The sequence below is a fragment of the Colobus angolensis genome, unplaced genomic scaffold, assembly GCF_000951035.1.
Source record: "Colobus angolensis palliatus isolate OR3802 unplaced genomic scaffold, Cang.pa_1.0 Scaffold168, whole genome shotgun sequence".
NCBI classification, from domain to species: Eukaryota; Metazoa; Chordata; class Mammalia; order Primates; family Cercopithecidae; genus Colobus; species Colobus angolensis.
The window spans coordinates 4,837,698-4,859,136 of NW_012114799.1; the positions used below are offsets into that span (position 1 = coordinate 4,837,698).

Genomic DNA, 21,439 nt, shown 5'->3' on the forward strand with positions numbered 1-21,439 from the left:
CCTCTGAGATCTGTAGGTCAGTGTCAAGTGTTCCTAAGCATGCATGTAATGGGACTCCCAGGTGAAGAAAAAGAAAGTAGTAGAAAAACAAATTTGAAGAAATAATGGCTGAGAATTTTTCAAATTTGATTAAAAACACTCAGAACCAGAAGTCTTAGTGAATTTTAAGTAGGATAAACACAAAAGAGAACCACCCCTAGACATACTATGGGCAACCTGCTGAATCCCTTAGATGGAAAGAAAATCTTGTAGGCAGCAAGAGAAAAATGACTTGTCATTTACAAGAGAACAATACTCTTGACTGACTTCTCATCAGAAACAATGGAGGCCAGAGGGCAGTGCAGTGACACAGAGTTCTGAAAGGGGGAAAAAGAAACCACTGTTGACCAAGAATTCTATATCCAGTGAAACTATATTTCAAAAATAAAGGTGAGGCCGGGCGCGGTGGCTCAAGCCTGTAGTCCCTGCACTTTGGGAGGCCGAGATGGGTGGATCACGAGGTCAGGAGATCAAGACCATCCTGGCTAACACGGTGAAACCCCATCTCTACTAAAAAATACAAAAAATTAGCTGGGTGTGGTGGCGGGCGCCTGTAGTCCCAGCTACTCGGGAGGCTGAGGCAGGAGAATGGCGTGAACCCGGGAGGTGGAGCTTGCAGTGAGCTGAGATCCGGCCACTGCACTCCAGCCTGGGCGACAGAGCGAGACTCCGTCTCAAAAAAAAAAAAAAAAAAGTGAAATAATGACATTGTCATGTAAACAAAGATTGACAGAATTCATCCTTGCCTTACAAGTAATACTAAAAGAAATAGAGGGTAACTTGAATCCATAGGAAGGAATGAAGAGCATTGGAAATACTCTAGTAAGTACAATAAATATATTCTCATAATTTTAGAAAAAAGCATAAGATTGCTTAAGCAATAGTGACAGCACTGTATTGTTGGGTTTATAACATATATATAACATGTAATATATATGACAATATTGCACAAAGGAAGAGGGGGAGGGAATGGAGCTATACTGTATAAAATTGCTAGATTTTACTGGAATAACCTGAATACAATATAAATTACAGATATGTATTGTAATATCTAAAAAAATTACTAAAAATAAGTTCAAAAAATGAATTGTTGTTTGAACACCTCCAATTTCCCAGGTATTTTTGTAAGTGGTAGGTATTTAACTTTTTTATACCATTTTTTTTTTAAAGGTCCTTAATCTATTTCTTTCTAAAGTAATATATGTGAGAGTTGTAGAATGGGAACATTCAAAGTAAGTGGTATAGTTTTATGATTTGCCTGTGTGAGAGTAACAACAAATATATCAAATATTGGTTAACTTTTTGTTGTTGTTACTTTTGGTCTTTATTGGTGCAGAAAAGAAAAATGCATCTTAAACCAAAAATGAATGGTTGATTGTCCTACCTTTCTCATTTGGAGGATGGGATGCTAAGACACATTTATATTTAAATATAGTATTTAGTAGACATATGCAGTCTGTTATTCAGATGAAACTTCTTTTATTAAGAAGTGCAATTGTGGCCGGGCACGGTGGCTCAAGCCTGTAATCCCAGCACTTTGGGAGGCCGAGACGGGTGGATCACGAGGTCAGGAGATCGAGACCATCCAGGCTAATACGGTGAAACCCCGTCTCTACTAAAAAATACAAAAAACTAGCCGGGCGAGGTGGTGGGCGCCTGTAGTCCCAGCTACTCGGGAGGCTGAGGCGGGAGAATGGCGTAAACCCGAGAGGCGGAGCTTGCAGTGAGCTGAGATCCGGCCACTGCACTCCAGCCTGGGCGACAGAGCGAGACTCCGTCTCAAAAAAAAAAAAAAAAAAAAAAAAAAAAAAAAAAAAAAAAAAAAAAAAAAAGAAGTGCAATTGTGACATTTTAATTTGTGTTGATACATTTGATCTAATAGATTTAAGTTACTGGGCTAGAAATTGTAGGAAATATAAAGATTTATTAATGAAACTCACCCTAGTAGGTATGTAGTGGTCTCTCACTGTTGTTTTAATTTCACTTCCCTGATTACGTGTGATATGGAACATCTTTTCATATGGTTGTTTGCTATCTTTATATCTTCTTGGGTGAGGTGTCTGGTTGAAGCTTTTGGGCCTTTTTTTTTTTTTTTAAACTTGAATTATGTTCTTATTTTTGAGTTTTAAGAGTTCTCTGTAGATTCTAGATAACAGTCCTCTATCTGAAATCTTTTGCAGATATTTTCTCCCAGACTATGGCTGTCTCTTTCATTCTCTTGACGGTGTCTTTTGCAGAGCAGAAATTTTTAATTTTAATGAAGTCTAGCGTATCAGGTTGTTCTTTTCTGGATTGTGCCTTTGGTGTTGCATCTGAAAGGTCATCAGCAAACCCAAAGTTATCTAGATTTTATTCTGTGTTCTAGGAGTTTTATAGCTTTGCATTATATTCAGGTCTGTAATCCATTTTAACTTAGTTTTTATGGAGAATGTACAGCCTGTCTAGATTAATTTTTTTGCATGTGGATGCCCAGTTGTTCTAGCACCATTTGTTGGAAAGACTATCTCCATTGTATTGCCTCTGTTCCTTTTCAGAGATTAGTTGACTATATTTATGTGGGTCTATTTCTAGCCTCTCTATTCTGTTCCATTGATCTCCATTTGTCTGTTCTTTTGCCGTTACCACACTGTATTGATTTCTGTAGCTTTATGGTAGTACTCGAAGTTTGATAGTGTTAGTTCTCCAACTTTCTTCTTCAGTATTTTATTGGCTACTTTGAGTCTTTTTTTGCTTCTGCTTATAAACTTTAGAATCAGTTTGTGGATATCCTCGTGACAACTTGCTGAGATTTTGATTGAGATTGCATTAAATCTGTAGATGAAGTTGGAAAGAACTGATATCTTGATAATATTATCTCCTATCCGTGAATATAGATTATCTCTTTATTATGTGTGTGTGTGGTGGTATTGGTGGTGGTAACCGTAATTATTTTGCCATTCCTCTGTTGAAAAATATTTAGGTTGTTCCTAGATTTTTACAGTTGAATTAAAATATTAGTGAATATTGCTGTATGCACACCTTTTTGCATTTATGTGAATGGTTTTGTAGCATAGATATAAAGATATGTGTACTTCGTTTGAGTTTTGTCCATTTGAAATATTGATATATTCTGCCCTTTTGCTCTCCAAAAATTTTTTTTTTTTTTTAATTTTTATTAAGAGACAGGGCCTTGCTCTATCACCAGGCTGGAGTGCAGTGGTGTGATCATGACTCCCTGCAGTGTCAACTTCCTGGGCTCAAGTGATCCTCCTGTCTCAGCCACTTGAGTAGCTAGGAGTACAGGTGCACACCACCATGCAAAGCTAATTTTTAAATTTTTTGTAGATATGGGGTCTCACTATGTTTCCCAGGCTGGTCTTGAACTTCTGACCTCAAGTGATCTTCCCATCTCAGCCTAAAAATGCTTTTAAAGTTTATATCGCCACCTGTGGCATATCCCAGCACTCTTGCCAACACTGGAGTCTATCGGTATTTTATATTTTTTGCCACAGTGGTATCTTGTTTAATTTTTATTTTTTAATCGTGAGATTGAACATCTCTTAATAGACTTATTAACCATTATATTTCTTATTCTATAAAATATGTATTAGTTTTTTCTCATTCTTTTATATTTAACTTTTTTATTGTGGTGAAACATCCATAACAAAATTAGCCATTTTAACCATTTCTGACTGTACAGTTCAGTGGTATTGAGTACATTCACATTTTTGTGCAACTATCACTACTATCCTTCAGAACTTTATCATCCTATACTGAAACTCTGTAACCATTAAACAGTGACTTCACTCCTCTCCCTCTTAGCCACTGGAACCAGCATTCTACTTTCTCTTATGACTTTGATTCTTTTAGTACCTCATGTAAGTGGAATCATGTAACATTTGCCCTTTTTTCACTGGCTTTTATTTCATCTAGCATAATGTCTTCTAAGTTCAGCTGTGTTGCAATATGTATCAGATTTTATTCTTTTTAAGGCTAAATAATATTCCATTGTATGTATATACCACATTGATCCATTCATCTGTTGATGGACATTGGGATTGTTTCTCCCTTTTGGCTACTGTGAATAACTCTGCTGTGGACATGGGTGCACAAATATCTATTTCAATCTCTGTTTTCATTTCTCTGGATCAAATGGTTAGTGTTCATTTTAAAAAATAATCTATACTGCTTAGCTGTTTTATATTTCTACCAGCAATGCCCAAGGATTTTAATTTTTCTGCATCCTTGCTAACACTTATTGTTGGTTTCTTTGGTAATAGCCATCCTAATGGTTATGAGGTGGTATGTCATAGTAGATCTGATTTATGTTCCTCTAAGATTAGTGATATTGAGGATTTTTTCATGTGCTTATTTGCCATTTTCATATTTTCTTTTTTTTTTTTTTTTGAGATGGGGTCTTGCTCTGTTGCCCAGGCTGGAGTGCAGTGGCGCGATCTCGGCTCACTGCAAGCTCCGCCTCCCGGGTTCACACCATTCTCCTGCCTCAGCCTCCTGAGTAGCTGGGACTACAGGCACCCACCACCACACCCGCCTAATTTTTTTGTATTTTTTTAGTAGAGACGGGGTTTCACCATGTTAGCCAGGATGGTCTCGATCTCCTGACTTCATGATCCACCTGTGTCAGCCTCCCAAAGTGCTGGGATTACAGCTGTGAGCCATTGCTCCCAGCCTTTGTAGCTTTTCTTTTGTGTGACATCCATCCAAATCCTTTGCCCATTTTAAAATCGGGTTGGTTGTTTTTTTGTTGTTGTTGATTTTTGCTTTTTTTTTTTTTTTAAATCTCCCACTTAACGTTTGTTTACTTTTGATGAAGACATAGTCTCAGGATTCAAGTAGACCTATTGGGGAAAAAGTAATGCCTTATATTGACATTTTGAAGATCATAAAGAAGGGAGTACGTTTATCAAGAGTGATGGGGTGATATTTGAGGTAAATTTTGTTTGTTTGTTTGTTTGTTTGTTTTTGAGATGAGGTCTCACTCTGCTTCCCAGGCTGGAGTGCAGTGGTGTCATTATGGCTCACTACAGCCTCGACCTTCTCGCCTCAATCTGTTATCCCACCTCAGCCTTCCAAGCTGCTGGGACTACAGGTGCTCTCCACCATGCCCAACTAATTTTTACAATTTTTTATAGAGAGTGGGTCTTGCTATGTTGCCTAGGCTGGTCTTGAACTCCTAAGCTCAAGTGATCCTCTTGCCTTGGCCTGCCAAGATACTGGCATTACAGGTGTGAGCCACCACACCTGGCAAGGTAAATCTTTAAAGAACTTGTCAGGATTTGGGTATTTAGTAATGGTAGTAGAGTGGATGAGAGGGAGACATTTTATCAATAGAAAGAGGAAAGAAAGGCTTAGGGGATAGAGGGTAGATTGCAGATAAATTGCAATTCAGTTTGGCTTGTTATTCATGGCTTGTATACAGTGGCATTGTGTGTATTTATAGTAAGAAGGTTGGAACAGCTATCAGTGTAAAAATGCAAATGTTATGTTATCCAGCAACCACTAGAAATTTGTTGTAGAGATATACATGTAGAAAGACAGTTGCAGTATTGTTGCAGCAGCATAAAACTTCAAATAAAGTCCTGATCAGTAGGGTACTGTCCTTTGAAAAGAAGCTTTACAAAGTGTATACAAACAGTATAATCATATTTGAGGGTAGGGTGGTTATGCGGTAAATGGAACATTTGTGGAAGAATAACCAAGAGACTGTTGACAGGGATTTTATACAAGTACAGAGGATAGAACAGGGGGATGTTCACGTGTTTTGTTTTGTTTTCTTTCTTCCAGGGACATTTGAAAAAAAGAAAACTATTTTTCAAAGATCTTTAGAGCTTAGTTTTTAAAGCTCTAGATTATTTTCATTATTTTATGCTATCTCTATATAACTAATTTTGATTTCAGGGCTAGGAGGGTGGAGGTAGGGTGAGGAAATGAAGTAAGTTTTTGTCATGTAAATAATAAACATTATGAATTAGACTTAATTTTTTAAATCATTACTCCTGTTTGGGGGATTTCTTGAGTAGGATGTTTATAAAAATAAGCATTAATAACTCTTTATATCCCAGAGGTAATAAATTAGGCAAATGAGTAATCTCTCTCATAAGTTATTTTCTTGATTCAAAAAATATTAAATATAAATCCATGAAAGAGTGAATAAGAGGGATTTTCAGTAGACAAGATAATCAGTTTGACTGTATATTTTCATAAAAGTTTGACAGCAAATTTATGACTTGAAAGGATATGGCAACTGAATGAGAAGTTTTAATTAATGTAGATGTCATAGCAAGATTAAGCTGTTTTATGATAATTTTTTACCCCTTTTTAATGTGTTATTGAGTAAAAGAACACAAGAATTCCTTAATTAGGATACTTAGTAAACTGTGTTCTCACATTTAGAAAGGACATATACATCATTGCTGATAATTTTCCTGCAGTTTAGGGAATCTGTCAAACTTTCTTCATTTGCAGACTTAGTGGTATCAGTTCATTAAAGCAAAGTTTCAATACTTGCTTTCTTCTTTTATCTTGTAAACTTAACTTTGAAGGCAAAACTATTGTTTAATGGTCCTTGTGATTTCAGCAAAGTGTTTCTTTTTTCCCCTTTCAAATATCAGATTTATTTATTCTTAAAATGTGCTCATTATAGTTTACTTAAATACAAAATATTCACTTTCTTTGCAGGTAAGAAATTTCACTGACATTTCCATGTCAATTAGCTTCTTTTTAATAAAAATCCTTCCATTAAAAACAAACATTTAAATTACTGAACTATTATATTCATTAGTCTCAATACCTCTCAAAATACTTAAAACTTCAGAAAATAGACTGTAAACCTTGCCCAAAGGTGGCATCCAACTCTGAGCAGGCCACACGGAGTGTGTTAGAGCATGGCCATGTGCATGGCCATACGACCCCTGGGGCCACCTCCACAATGGCTCGGCCCCCACCACTGACCCTCTGCTGAAAACCCTGCCCCTCAGCAGGACGCAAGCTTGTCCCCCAAATAGTGGTGACCTCAAACTGCAATATGATGATAAAACCTGCAGCTCACACTGCCTTCCACAAGGGTTTCTGGAAAGGCGGAAGCTGGAGACGGTAAACCGCAGCACCGTCCGAGGTCACCCCAGCTAAAGATATTCAACACCAGCCAAAACGCTGAAGTTTAGTTAAGGGTTCAAAGGCAAATACACTGAAACCCATATGTAGACCTGCCTGGTTTTCAAGCTAAAAGAGAAACACTTTGGTGTCTTCAATAACTCAGACCTGCATTGGATGAAGCAATGAAGGCAAGGTCACAGCTGCTAAAGCACAGAGGGGTTAAACAGTATGAAACCAGAAGAAACTCTCGAGTGAGAGATGTGAAGCAGCAGGTCGAGGCATCAGACACCTCTCCCACTCACACCTCTCCTACCAGACACCGCTCCCACCAGCTGCAGGGCTCTGGGCAGCGTTCTCAGCCCAGCCATTCTGTGACGGTTGTTTAAGGAATCAGCTGTTGACCTTTTTTCTCAAGCAGCAACAATGACATCAGTATTACAGTGGTCTTATGAATACACCTGTGTGATCAACTTGTTAGTAAACACATGAGTATACAACATAAAGTAGGCAAAGCGGAAAAAGTCTCTCTCTTTCACACACACACACACACACACACAGAGAGAGAGAGAGAGAGAGAGATGGTCATGCAAATATATCTGAGCCTATTTTAGCCGAATCAAATTTAGATTTCAGCAGATTGTTTCTAATTGTTTCTAATTTGTAAAGAATAGAGGGGAACTAGTAGGTAGATGATAGAAGTGCTTCTTAAAATTGAGTTCTTGCAGGTTCGGTTGCCATTAAAAGAAACACCTGTAGTTTGAATCTGACTTGTTAAATTTTCTGTAGGGAAATTTTTTTGTGTTTTTCAAGTAATGGATTTTTGTTCTGAGGTTTCCCCTGTTTAATGCAGTTAATTCTTTTTTTTAAGGTATGGGCTGCGTGAGTTCGTGGTGATTGCTCCTGCTGCACACAGTGATGCTGTTCTCAGCGAATCTAAGTGCAACCTTCTTCTGAGTTCTGTTTCTATTGCCTTGGGAAACACTGGCTGGTGAGTGGACATTTTTTAAAATCTAGACAAAAAAACTGTTTTTAACAGTAATTTACGAAGACAAACAGTTATTAAATGTTAGCTTTTTTGTTGTAATTAGGAACTTAGTGCATATATATTGTTAAACTAAATTTGTCTTGAGGTTACCTCTGTACCTGCTCCCTGTATAAAGAACTGCTACCTAACTTATTCCATGTACAAACTGAAAGCTTAATTTGGGAGTATACTTTTGGAACAATTCACTGAGTCCCAGCCAATCACAGCAGCTTAGGTTCAGTCAATCACAGGCCAACTGATCAGAGCATGCACAAATAAAGCAAACTCGGAACTGTAACCAATCAAGCTGTTTCTGTACCTTACTTCCATTTTCTGTCTATAAATGCTGCCTGCCCACCTTACAGAGCTGATCTGTCTGAACCTCCACTGGTTCTGAAGACTATGTGATTCTCAACTCATTCTTTGCTTAAATAAATGTTTTATTTATTTATTTATTTATTTTGAGACATAGTCTTGCTCTGTCGCCTAGGCTGGAGTGCAGTGGCACAGTCTGGGCTCACTGCAGCCTCCACATCCTGAGTTCAAGTGACTCTTCTGCCTCAGCCTCCCAAGTATCTGGGAGTAAGGTGTGCACCACCCTTGGCTGATTTTATTTTTATTTTTTAAATTTTCAGTAGAGATGGGGTTTCACTGTGTTGACCAGGCTGGTCTCAAACTCCTGACCTCAGATGATCCTCCCGCCTCAGCCTTCCAGAATGCTAGGATTTTAGGCATAAGCTACTGTGCCCAGCCTTAAATAAACTCCATTAAGTTTAATTAGTTGAAAATTTTTCTTTTAACAATATACCTGCATATTTTTATACTGGAATTTGGTATATAAGGACAAAACTAGTAAAACCTAAAGGGAGGCCATTTCTAAAGGTAATCTTCCTGAAATAATTCAGTGTGTATTTGGAATAACTTTTTTAAAAGTTAATGTTCAGTACCTTTAGACCCTATTCTTAAATGGAAGTATTGAAGAAGATGAAATTTGTTTAATCACTGTTCTGCTGTTTTGAATTGTATTTCATTTGTGTATTGAATAGACTATGATACTCTAAATCTACTGGGGAATAATTAATTTATTTTAGTGGATGTACTCCGTGGTGTATCCTAAGTGGATAATTTTGCTAGAATAGTTACTGCTGTAGGATTATTAACTTGGGGATGTATCTGTACAATCCTTTCTTGTTATTTAAGGTAGTTGTGTGCTTTAAAGTTGCCACCAACACTGAGTTATCAATTCCTCACCTATTTCTCCAAGGAGAAATATGGTTCCTTCGAGCCTCTGGCCACATTTTTTGTCAGCCAGTTAATACATAACCTTCTCTTATGTGTGTTTCTGTTTAAAGATAGCTTATTTAATGTACAATGTTGAGTCATTAACATTGAACTTGTAGCCAAAAGCAATGTAACTTGTGCATGAACGATGCTTCTGGGAAAATACGTTTATTAACATGTATTTTCTCTATAAGGCACATCACAACCTTCTTGTGCTTAGGAGCCCTACTTTGTCTTTAAATGATGTGAAAAATATTTCACCACAATACTGGCTTAATTTATATTGTTTAATACCTGTAAGTTAGGTTTTATTATTAATTTGGAAAGACTAATATGAAATAATCACTTTTATGCAAGACAGTTTTCATTCTGATGTTTTCTGACTTTTAGTTGGCTGTTCTAAAACAATTTTTCAGACTAATCAAAGTACTTCTAGATGATAGTTTCTGTAGTTTAGTAGTATAGGGAGAAAAAGGAATTCAGAATGTCTTTGTTATGAACACAAACCTGTGTTTTTGTTGTGTTTCCAGTTTAGTGCTTTTAAATTCTTGAGATTAAAATAATTTGGAAAAAATTTGAGGTTCAGGTTTAATGTTTAATGAGCTTGTATTCTATTCCTATTTAATCATGTCCTGCAGTCAGGTGCCAGTCTTCGTGCAAATTCACCACAAATGGCGAAGAACGTATGTAGGAGAATGTCAAGGTCCTGGTGTACGAACTGACTTCGAAATGGTTCATCTTAGAAAAGTGCCAAATCAGTACACTCACTTATCAGGTCTGCTGGATATCTTCAAATCAAAGATTGTGAGTTGGGATTGATATTGTCAGTCTTATCCGAGATCCACATAAAAGTAGAGATTTGATCATTTTTTTCAGCATATAGAAACATTTCTCTATAATATTGATAATGTAATTGCTTGGAAGAAAGCTATAAGTGACTACATAAATTACTTTGTAATTTCAAAGAAACAAAATATCCAGTTATATTTTTAGTGTACTAATTCTAAAGCAACAACTGATTTGTTTGTTTGTTCGGTCTGTTAGCATTTATTGACTGTGTATCTTCTACTCCTTGTCCTCTGTTGGCAATATTGCCAGTCTCCCAAGCTTAATGGGGCTCAGGTAGCTGCTTGTTTGAGCATTTGAAGCATTTAACTATGAACTCCTTAAGGTCTAAACCCTTTGGGTTCTGAATTGCATTTTTTCCCCCAAATCTTTCTTTGATTTAATTTTCGTGCTTAATCTGGCTTATATCCTAGGCCTGAGAGCAGCAGGGCTAAATGGGACATGCTAAATATATTCTTATATTCTATAACAACACTGTCTGTAGCTGTGGAGGACTTGCCTGTGCTGCTCTGGGGGACTTGGGGGAATGGGGCTGATTAGGGCTTAAGTTGAGAAGCTGTTTGTGAATACCTCTAGAAAATAGAGAAAGCTAGATAACCAAGTAGTGGAGGGGATCCTCTACTTAGAGAAATACTACTCTTAGGTTGTTAGGACGCTGATTTAAATTTGGAGTATGTTAAGTGCTAAACATGACACTATCTCACAGTTGATTAATAAACTGACATCATGTGTCGTGTGATGGCTATTAATCACATTTGGCCACTTATGTGAGATAGTGGCAGCTTGAGCACTTAAATATATAAGTAGATTGATTAGGATATTGATTTTATGTATATTATAATGAAGTATATTGATTATAAATAAATATATTAATTATGATACATAATTACATATGTGGCATTCCTGCCAAAATGTTTAACATACTATAAATCAAACCATGAGGAAGCAATCACATATTTCCAAAGTGAGCCCTGTTTTGCAGCAGTAACTGGTCAGTATGATGATAGGCAAAATAAAGGCTAGAAGCAATTTAGATTTAAGGAGATAATGGGACCTGACAGCTAAATGCAACGCATGATTCTTGATTGGATCCTTTATCAAAACAGAATAGTCAGTAAGGACATTATTGGGACAACTGGGATGATTTTAATATGGACTGTATATTAGAAAATAGTATCAACGTTAAATTTATTGAGTGTGATAATTGTATTATAGTTGTATAGAATAATGTCTTTGTTCTTAGGAATTACATGCTAACGTATTTAAGGGTGAATTGTTATGATGCCTACCTTTTTCAGAAGGTTCAGCCAAAAAAATGTCGTATGCATAATATATATATGTGTATGTGTGGCAAAGTGTTAATGATTATGAACTCTGTGAAAGTCATATGAGTATTCATTGTACTAGTTTTCCAACCTTTCTGAAGGTTTGAGAATTTTCAAAAGAAAAAGAATTATAAGAAAAAATTGCTGAAATTTCTTTTTAAATAGGTAACGTTTGTTAGAAAGATATTTAGGATTAAAATTTAATCATAAAAATATGTTTTTAGTGTTGAGGACCTAAATAGTGTACTGGTAGAATTATTACCAACTAGATAAATACCTTTGATATTAAAAAAAAGTAATGCATTTACCCGGTTAGGAAATTAAAGTAAAAGCTTCTTTTACCTCTCCGCCTGTCTCCTCAAAGTGACAACTGTTAGCAGTGGCTTGTGATTATCTCCATTAGAAAAATTACAGATGCTTCGATTTTAGAGAATTCCATGTATATATGTAATATCCTTTTCAAAAACCTTCTGGGCTCTGAAGTGCTGTAGGTACTGTTTAATTCCACATATAGTTTGGGAAATTTTTTAAAAGGCAAGTATCTTCTCCATTAGTTTTCCTTTGCTCTTACCATAAGTCTTCAATTATATTTAAAATTTTTAGATCAAATTTCTGGTCACATGGAAATATCAATGCCTTATTTCTTCTTCTTCTTCTTCTTCTTCTTCTTCTTCTTCTTCTTCTTCTTCTTCTTCTTCTTCTTCTTCTTCTTCTTCTTCTTCTTATTCTTCTTCCTCTTCCTCTTCCTCTTCCTCCTCCTCTTTCTCCTCCTCTTTCTCCTCCTCTTCCTCCTCCTCTTCCTCCTCTTCTTCCTCCTCCTCTTCTTCTTCTTCCTCTTCTTCTTCTTTTCTTTTTTTTTTTGAGACAGGGTCTCACTCTATCACCCAGGCTGCAGTGTAGGGCGTGATTATGGCTCACTGTAGCCTCAACCTCCTGGGGTCACTGAATCTTCCCACCTCCGCCTCCTGAGTAGTTGGGACTGTAGGTGTGCATCACCACACACAGCTAATCTTTGTATTTTTTGTAGAGACAGGGTTTCACCATGTTGCTCTGGCTGCTCTTAAACTCCTAGGCTCAAGCAGTCCGCCTGCTCAGCCTCCCAAAGTACCAAGATAACAGGCGTGAGCCACCGTGCTGGGCCTTAGTCATTCTTCTTAAGAAATCATTAATGAATATTATCTTCAGATCTTTTATGTCACATCTCTTTTTTGAAGATAGGGAATACATTGATCTGTGGAACCCAACTTAGATCTTGGCTATTTGTTAGCAGTACTTTAAAAAAAGTTTTTAATCAGTTTATCTCATCATCTGACAAACCTAAAACTTATTTTTTTGATAAGAAACATCTCTCAAAATTGATTTGAGAAAATTGAACTTAAGAGCTGGTTTGGGTGCTTAAGTTTAATCCTGTAAATATTTGAAAAGTCTCATAACTTCATTGTCTTTTCTTTTTCAGTTTAGACATTCTTAGTTCTTGAGATGTTCTTTACATTTTATGGTATTATGACGGTTGATTTGGATGTTTGTCTCTTTTAGAACTACTTTTTTATGTTTTGAGAAGTTTAGTTTGTAGGCTCATTTTGAATGAGTTTCATTTAAAATTTTTAATGTTCACTCCCATCCATCCTCTCTAGTGATTTTGTAGTTTTATGGTTACTTCCTACCTGCAGAATATTTCAGAACTAGGTCTTAAAAGAGTGTTTGGAGTCTCTTGCTCTGTAGTAATGTTGGGGTTTTGATAACTGGTCTTAGAATCTTGGGTTGCTTGCTCAGCACATACAGGTGAGGGTTTTTTCCCTTCACACAATAGCCCCCAGTCCCATACCTTCCAATAAAGCCATTGTGCCAAGCAGGAGTGACCTGTCCCAATGTCTGGCTTAAGCAGAGTCTTGCAATGCCCTCACTCTGGACTGAGCCCTTTTGGTTTCATCCTAGATTGTCAGTGCCGCCTTCCACACCTTAAGGCGTGTGCCTTGAACCCCAGTTATCCTCCAGGGTCCACAAAGATATTTCCATCATTTTTCATCCTAATTCATTCTCTTTCTTTCTTTCTTTCTTTCTTTCTTTCTTTCTTTCTTTCTTTCTTTCTTTCTTTCTTCTCTTTCTTTCTTCTCTTTCTTCTCTTTCTTTTTTGAGATGATGTCTCACTCTATCATCCAAGCTGGACTGCAGTGGTGAGGCACTGCAACCTCTGCCTCCTGGGATCAAGCGATTCTCCTGCCTCAGCCTCCCAAGTAGCTGGGATTACAGGCACACATCACTACTACCCGGCTAGTTTTTGTAGTTTTAGTAGAGATGGGGTTTCACCATGTTGGCCAGGCTGGTCTTGAACTCCTGACTTCAAATGATCCTCCTGCCTTGGCCTCCCAAAGTGCTGGGATTACAGGTGTGAGCCACCATGCCTGGCCCTAATTTTTTCTTTCTGGCAATCTGTTTTTGTATTTATCTGTGTGACTGGATCAGAGGTTATGTGTCAAAGTGGCCTTGTTAAGGCTTCTAGAACATTTGCTCCTTATTATAGGTGAATGCTCATTTGATATCTGGACATGACTAAAAAGTTGATACACTGACCAGCCAAAATCTCACCTTGCTGTTGGGCACAGGAGCCCAAAACTGAATTCAGTTTTTTGGGAGCAGCTATCTACTCTTGTGACTTCAGACTGAGTTTGTGTTCTTAAAGCTACTAGTGACGTTTATAGATGCTGCTGCTGAGCTAAATGTAAATGTCATGTATTCCTTTGCTACTCAAAGTGTAGTCTCCTGAACAGCAGCGTCTGGAAACTGGTTAGATATGCAGAAGAGTATTGAATCTGCATTTCACAAGTTCCCTAGGTGATTCCTATGCGTATTTAAGTCCTATTTTATATTAGTTCAGATTAAGCATTATGAAGGAAAGCTGAGGTCACAGGATGTTTAAATGACAGTATGAAGTTTTGTGATTTTTCGTGAATTGACAGATAAATCTAAGTTTTCTTTTGTTAACTGATTCGTTAATCTATTTTGTGTGAGTGAGCATTCATTTCTCTTAGTCTGAAATTTTGGTTAAATATTCAAGGCTGGCTTTCGTTTGAGTTTATTTTCATTTAAAAGAAAGAAGAGACATCCTCTCCCCAAACCAAGTCTTAGACTTTTCTGATACTTTTACTTATTTGAAAAATGAATCACCTTTTTTTCACATTTAATATGTCTGAAGTGAATAGTAAGAAATGGTGTTTTATGATTAAAATAGTAAAAGAACATTAAAGAACATTTTGCTTAAATAGTTAAAGAACATTTTGCTTAATAGAATGTAATATCTCTTTTTCTAATAGCAGTTTAAACAGCTTTATTTTAAAGCTATGGCATTGTTTTGGAAACTTTTTTTAGCTACATCAAATGAAAACATTTGTGGAGGCAGTATGCAGAAATTATGGAAATCCTTCTGTACACACAAATATGTGGACAAAAATACAGTGATTCTTTGGAAAGTTTACTTTTCCATGTTTTAAAACCTAGTCTCACAATTGCCAGTACTGTTGCTTAGTATAGGATCTTTCCTCTTGTTCATCCCTGATCCACCTCTTGAGCTTTTGGACTGTGAGAATTTCTTCTGTGAAAAGGATTTCCTAAGTTTTGCATCTGTGGCTCTAATGACTTCGGTTACTTATTTTTCCTTTGGAATGGCTAGAATGTCATGTTTTTAGTAACTAGAATATGCACCCTATTGTTTAACACTAGAGACTGAAAATCTAGGTTTCATAAAGCTAGTATTAATCCGTTTCATAAGTTTGAAATTTTGATGTTGAATTAATACGAAAGGGTACCAGCATTTACTTGGTATTGTCTTTGCATGTATTTCCTAGGGATGTCCTTTAACTCCATTGCCTCCAGTTAGTATTGCTATTCGATTTACCTATGTACTTCAGGATTGGCAACAGTATTTTTGGCCTCAGCAACCTCCAGGTGAGAGCATTTAGAACTATATTTAACTTATGGAATATAAATGGAAAAGATACATTCAGAAATTACAATTACTTAACAAGAGTTTCAAGTGTTCTACATTAGAAATATTTGTGATTCATTTTAAATGTAGTATTGTTGCTTTCGTTGCCCTTATCATTTTTTTTTCTCTTAAAGAAAAACTGTGGGTTTTCTAGAGATAGTAATACTCTATGTTTGACAATCTGTCTTTAAAAGCCTTATATAAGGCACCCCTTGCTGTGGCACATCATATGCCATAAATGTAGCGAATGATTAACATGTCTGTTTTTAGACTATTATAAGAGCAGAGCTGTTCTCAGGTCACCCTCATAAAATGAGAACAGACATGCAAAAAACTTTAAAGAGAGTATTGTTTCGAGACAGGGGGCTAAACAAGGAAAGCAGAGGAGAAAAATATATGTAGGGGAAAATAATAATTAACTTGTATGTTATAGAAATATAATCAAAATCAATTTGCCTGCTTACCCTTGATAAACAGATTCATTCAACAATTATTAATTATTAACCTGTAATAGACTAGGCAGTGCTAAGGACAGCAATATGAACAACACATTACCTAAGTTCTAGAAAAGCTCAGTTTCATGGACATATGTCCTAATTAACATTTCGATTCATGGGTGTTTCTTTCATATGTTTGATTATATTGAAGCCCATCTAATAAGGAATATAATACAAACCTATAAAATACAAGAATTTCACTAGCTTGAAAACATTTTTTAATCTACCTCCCCTAAAGAGAAATAAAATAAACTAATATTCTTTTTTTTTTTTTGAGACGGAGTCTTGCTCTGTTGCCCGGGCTGGAGTGCAGTGGCCGGATCTCAGCTCACTGCAAGCTCCGCCTCCCGGGTTTACGCCATTCTCCTGCCTCAGCCTCCCGAGTAGCTGGGACCACAGGCGCTGCCACCTCGCCCGGCTAGTTTTTTGTATTTTTAGTAGAGACGGGGTTTCACCGTGTTAGCCAGGATGGTCTCGATCTCCTGACCTCGTGATCCGCCCGTCTCAGCCTCCCAAAGTGCTGGGATTACAGGCTTGAGCCACCGCGCCCGGCTTAATATTCTTTACTGTTTATTTTTGTTCTAAGTAGTTGGCTATTTATAGGATTGAAAATAATTGGTAGGCATGAGATGATATAAAAATTAATATAATGCAGGCCAGGCATGGTGACTCATACCTGTAATCCCAGCACTTTGGGAGGCCAAGGCAGGCAGATCACCTGAGGTCAGGAGTTCAAGACCAGCCTGGCCAACATGGTGAAACCTTATCTCTACTAAAAATACAAAAATTAGCCAGGTGCAGTGGCAGGAGCCTGTAATCCCAGCTACTTGGGAGGCTGAGGCAGGAGAATCCCTTGAACCTGGGAGGTGGAGGTTGCAGTGAGCCAACATTGCACCACTATACTCTAGCCTAGGTGACAGAGTGAGACTCTATCTCAAAAAAAAATTTTTTTTTTAATGTAATATATCCTTAGCTTTTGGCAGTTATATGTACTACTACTATTTTATTTTATATATCACAGAATAATTTGCAACTCTAATGTACACTATAAAAGGACCATATCTAAACTACAACAGAGAAATAAAAGCTAAGCTTTAGATTTATATCAGAAGAAACACGCAAATGTTTGTGTTGGTGATTTTAGTTCCCAGATAACAGTACCCACTGGACAAGTTATAGTCTATGTCTAGTTAGAAGTTTCCATTCTTATCTTACTTTTTTTTTCCCAAGGCTACTCTCTTACAAAGCAGTTTTAAAGATTTCCTAAGGTAGTATAGTCTGCTCATGATCTGTGAAGAAGCCCAAGAGTTAGAACCTTAGCATTATAAGATTGCCAATAAGGTCTTTGTTAATCTTCTATTGTCAAGTTTTTAAAATGGGGATTAAAAATAATTAACCTTCTCCCTCAGTTGGTTGAAAGTCATATAAATTCTTAACATTTTCCTTTATAAGGGGAAAGGGACTGAACATGTAATATAATATGGACAAGACACTGTGCTTTTTGTATTTTATATGCTATTTTGTGTAATTTTCACTTACCTATGAGACAATTATTATTATTATCTTTTGTTTTGTTTTTTGAGAGAGTCTTGCTCTGTCACCCAGGCTGGAGTGCAGTGGCATGATCTCGGCTCACTGCAACCTCTGCCTCCTGGGTTCAAGCGATTCTCCTGCCTCAGCCTCAGCCTCCTGAGTACAGGTATGCACCACCATGCCTGGATAATTTTTGTATTTTTTAGTAGATATGGGGTTTCACCATGTTGGCCAGGCTGGTCTCGAACTCCTGACCTCAGGTGATCCACCCTCCCCAGCTTCCCAAAGTGCTAGAATTAGAGGTTTGAGCCATTGTGCCCAGCCCAAGACATGTATTATTATCTTTCTTAGAGATGTAAGTTTCTTAGATTGTAAGTTTTTTAAAGAACTCACGTAAGTGGCTTAAAGTCATATGGTCACCATGTGATAAAGTTTGCATACAAACACTAGTCAAACTCCAAGCCCAATACACTTTTCACTCCACGAGTTGCTTCTCCCTTTTTAATTCCGCTAAAACAGTTATATTTTAGTAATAATTTTTTATTTACTAAGTTATAAAAATGTGCTCGTAATTTTGAAGTTTTACAAACTCACTCGTAACAATGCTAGTCATTGTGATCTTTCTTATTATAAGCATTCTTTAGTTGGAAAAATGGAATTGACTTGAGAAAATTTACTGAATCAAGTAATTGATTCATATTTGATGACTAATTTTAAATCATTTACTTAGGATGTAGATAAATATCAGATGTGATTTTAGCAAATTGGGAAGTTTTCTTAACTCAGTAGGCTTTAATTTTAGGAAATCCTAGTGTAATGTGAATAATTAAACATCACAATTTGTATTATTTCAAAGAGAAAAAAAATCCTTTTGATGACTTTTAGAAATGCTTATTACTTCCTCAGGAGAGACAGAACTAAGAGGAATGATTTACCTTCTAAGTTCTCTTCTAGTCTAGTGTGCCATTCATAATGGAAAGGAGGTTCTTTTCTGATCTTTATATATTTCCATTTACTGTCAACCAAAATATAATGTTATTAATGATGACAAATGTACTAATTTCCTATTCAGAAATTACTGACAGCAAAACTGATTAATGTAGTTGGTGAATAGATTTTTAAATACTTGGATACTCTTTTTGGATTATATTAATTACATTCTTTTAAAGTGCAAAAAAAATTACAGAAATAATATTCTCTTGAGTAATATTTAAGGAATATTTGAGAAGGGCAAAATTTAAAATACATGGCCTGAATGAAATATTAGATAAATAGGAAATAAGTGTGCCCTTTTACTATAACGTTCTCTGGAGAAGTCAAATATTTGTTAGACTACGTATGCTGTAACTTGCTCTAACTTGCTGACTTGCTATATGTGTTCTCTTGTAGACACTTTTAAAGCTATAATATTCCAAAGGGCTTAACTAGAATAGACTCTTCTATATTTTTTCCCAAATGATGGAAAAATATTTCTTTTGTTTAGACATAGATGCCCTTGTAGGAGGAGAAGTTGGAGGTTTGGAGTTTGGCAAGTTACCATTTGGTGCCTGTGAAGATCCTATTAGGTGAGAATTTCAACCTGTCATTTGAATTGTGGAAATATTTTACTTCAAATTTATATTGATATTGATTTTACTGTGCTTTATGATGCTATAGCCTGCTGGGATGAATGTAGTACTGGAAATAAAGAAAGATGTTCACCTGGGCCAGGCACAGGCTCATGCCTGTAATCCTAGCACTTTGGGAGGCTGCAGTGGGCGACTCCTGAGGTCAGGTGTTAAAGACCAGCCTGACCAACATGGCAAAACCCCGTCTCTATGAAAGAATATAAAAACTAAATGGGTGTGGTTGCGCACACCTGTAATCCCAGCTACTCAAGCGGTTGAGGCACAAGAATCACTTGAACCTGGCAGGCAGAGGTTGTAGTGAGCTAAGATCACACCACTGCACTCCAACCTGGGCAACAGAGCAAGACTCTGTCTCAAAAAAAGAAAGAAAGAAAGACCTACATTTCCTTTCTTTATTTTATAATTTTACATGAAAACTTTCTGAGATTTAATATTCATCTATAATTCAGCAAACTGTGTCCTTTGGGCCAGATCTGGCCATTAGCCTGTTTTTGTGTGGTCAGTGAAGTCAGGATAGTGTTTACATTTTTAAAGGTTATAAAAGAAAAAAAATAAAACAGAGACTGTACATGGTTCACAAAGCCTAAGATATTTACTCTCTGGCTCTTTATAGAAAATGTTTGCCAATTCCGTGATCTATAACATTTTTGAAACTTGAGATATAATTTACCTGCCATAAAATTCGCTATTTAAAACTGTACAATTCAATGGTTTTTAATATTTACAGAGCTGGGCAACCATCATAATCATCTAATTCCAGAACATTTTCATAACCTTAAAAAGAAATTCTTCACCTCTTAGCCATCATTTCCCCCTAGTCTTCTCAACCCTCTGACTCTAGGCAAACACTGATATACTTTCTGTCTCTTTGGATTTACCTATTCTGGACATTTCGTATAAACGGAATCATACGACATGTGGCTTTCTTTGTGTCTCACTTCTTTTAATTAGCATGTTTTCAAGGTTTGTCCATCTTGTAGCATGAATCAGTACAGTAGTCACCCCTTATCCACAGCTGGTATGTTGCAAGATCCCCAGTGGATGACTGAAACCGTGGACAGTACCACACACTAAATACACTGTTTTTTCCTATGCATACATACAAGTAGTAAAATTTAATTTATAAATTTGGCACAGTAAGATTTCCAGGTGATGTAGTAATACAAAATAAATAAATACATAAAATAAATATAAATTAGGCATGGTAAGAGATTGACAATAATAACTAATAATAACGTAGAACAGCTATAACAATATACCTTAATAAAAGTTATGTGAATGTGATCTGTCTCTCTCAGTATATCTCATTGTACCATGCACATTCTTCTTGTGATCTCTCTGATCACCAGGACAGTTACTAAGTGAATAACAGGGCAGGTAGCATAGATAGTGTAGATACACCGGACAAAGGGATGATTCACCTACTGCGGTGGGATGGCACAAGATTTCACCATGCTACTCAGAACAACATGTGATTTTAAATTTATGGATTTTTTTTTCTGGAATTTTTCACTTAATATTTTCAGACTGCAGTTGATCTAGGGTAACTGAAGCTGCAGAAAGTAAGGCTGTGGATAAGGGGGAATTAAGGTACTTCTGTGCTTTTTATGACTGTAAGTATACCATTGTATGGATATGCCACATTTTGTTTATCCATTCATTAGTTGGTGGGTTATTTATGCTTTTTGGCTATTATGTATAATGAGATTAATGTTTGCAAAACATTAACTTCATAAGGATGTGCTACCATTTGCTAAATAAGTTGTTTCCAGTTTGTTGTATTATAAATAATGCCACTGTAACATATTTTTGTTTCCTTGGAATAGTTTTCTAGAAGTATTAAATATAATTGCTGGGTCAGTATTAAAGCTTTTGGTTGTATTTTATGTTTTATTTTAGTGAACTCCATTTAGCTACTACGTGGCCTCATCTGACAGAAGGGATCATTGTGGATAATGATGTTTATTCGTAAGTATGTTAAGAGTAGTAGTACAATGAGATTAAAAAACTTCAGTAGAATAACTCTCAAATTGCTAGTAATTTTTATGTGCATTTTTTATTGTTTTCTTTTGATTTTAATGTTCCCTTTTGTGTTTTATTGTCTAAGGACTTTGATTTCTTATGATGTTATTTTTTAAAAACTTATCCAAATGGCTCTATGTATCCCTGGATAAGAGTATGTTTAAGGG

The 21,439-nt window shown here is 36.4% G+C and overlaps 1 protein-coding gene across 3 annotated transcripts in view; it reads left to right on the forward strand.

The window, feature by feature from the left end:
• Nucleotides 1–21,439, forward strand: part of RAB3GAP1 (RAB3 GTPase activating protein subunit 1 (catalytic)) — a 110,838-nt gene that overhangs the window by 50,419 nt on the left and 38,980 nt on the right. For 2 of the 3 annotated variants that reach the window (XM_011937722.1, XM_011937723.1), the window contains exons 6-10: nt 8,003–8,122; nt 10,078–10,243; nt 15,453–15,552; nt 19,106–19,187; nt 21,150–21,218. In XM_011937722.1, the coding sequence (XP_011793112.1) occupies nt 8,003–8,122; nt 10,078–10,243; nt 15,453–15,552; nt 19,106–19,187; nt 21,150–21,218 (537 nt within the window). The remainder of the gene's footprint in view (nt 1–8,002; nt 8,123–10,077; nt 10,244–15,452; nt 15,553–19,105; nt 19,188–21,149; nt 21,219–21,439) is intronic. The other variant, XM_011937724.1, reaches the window with a different exon arrangement.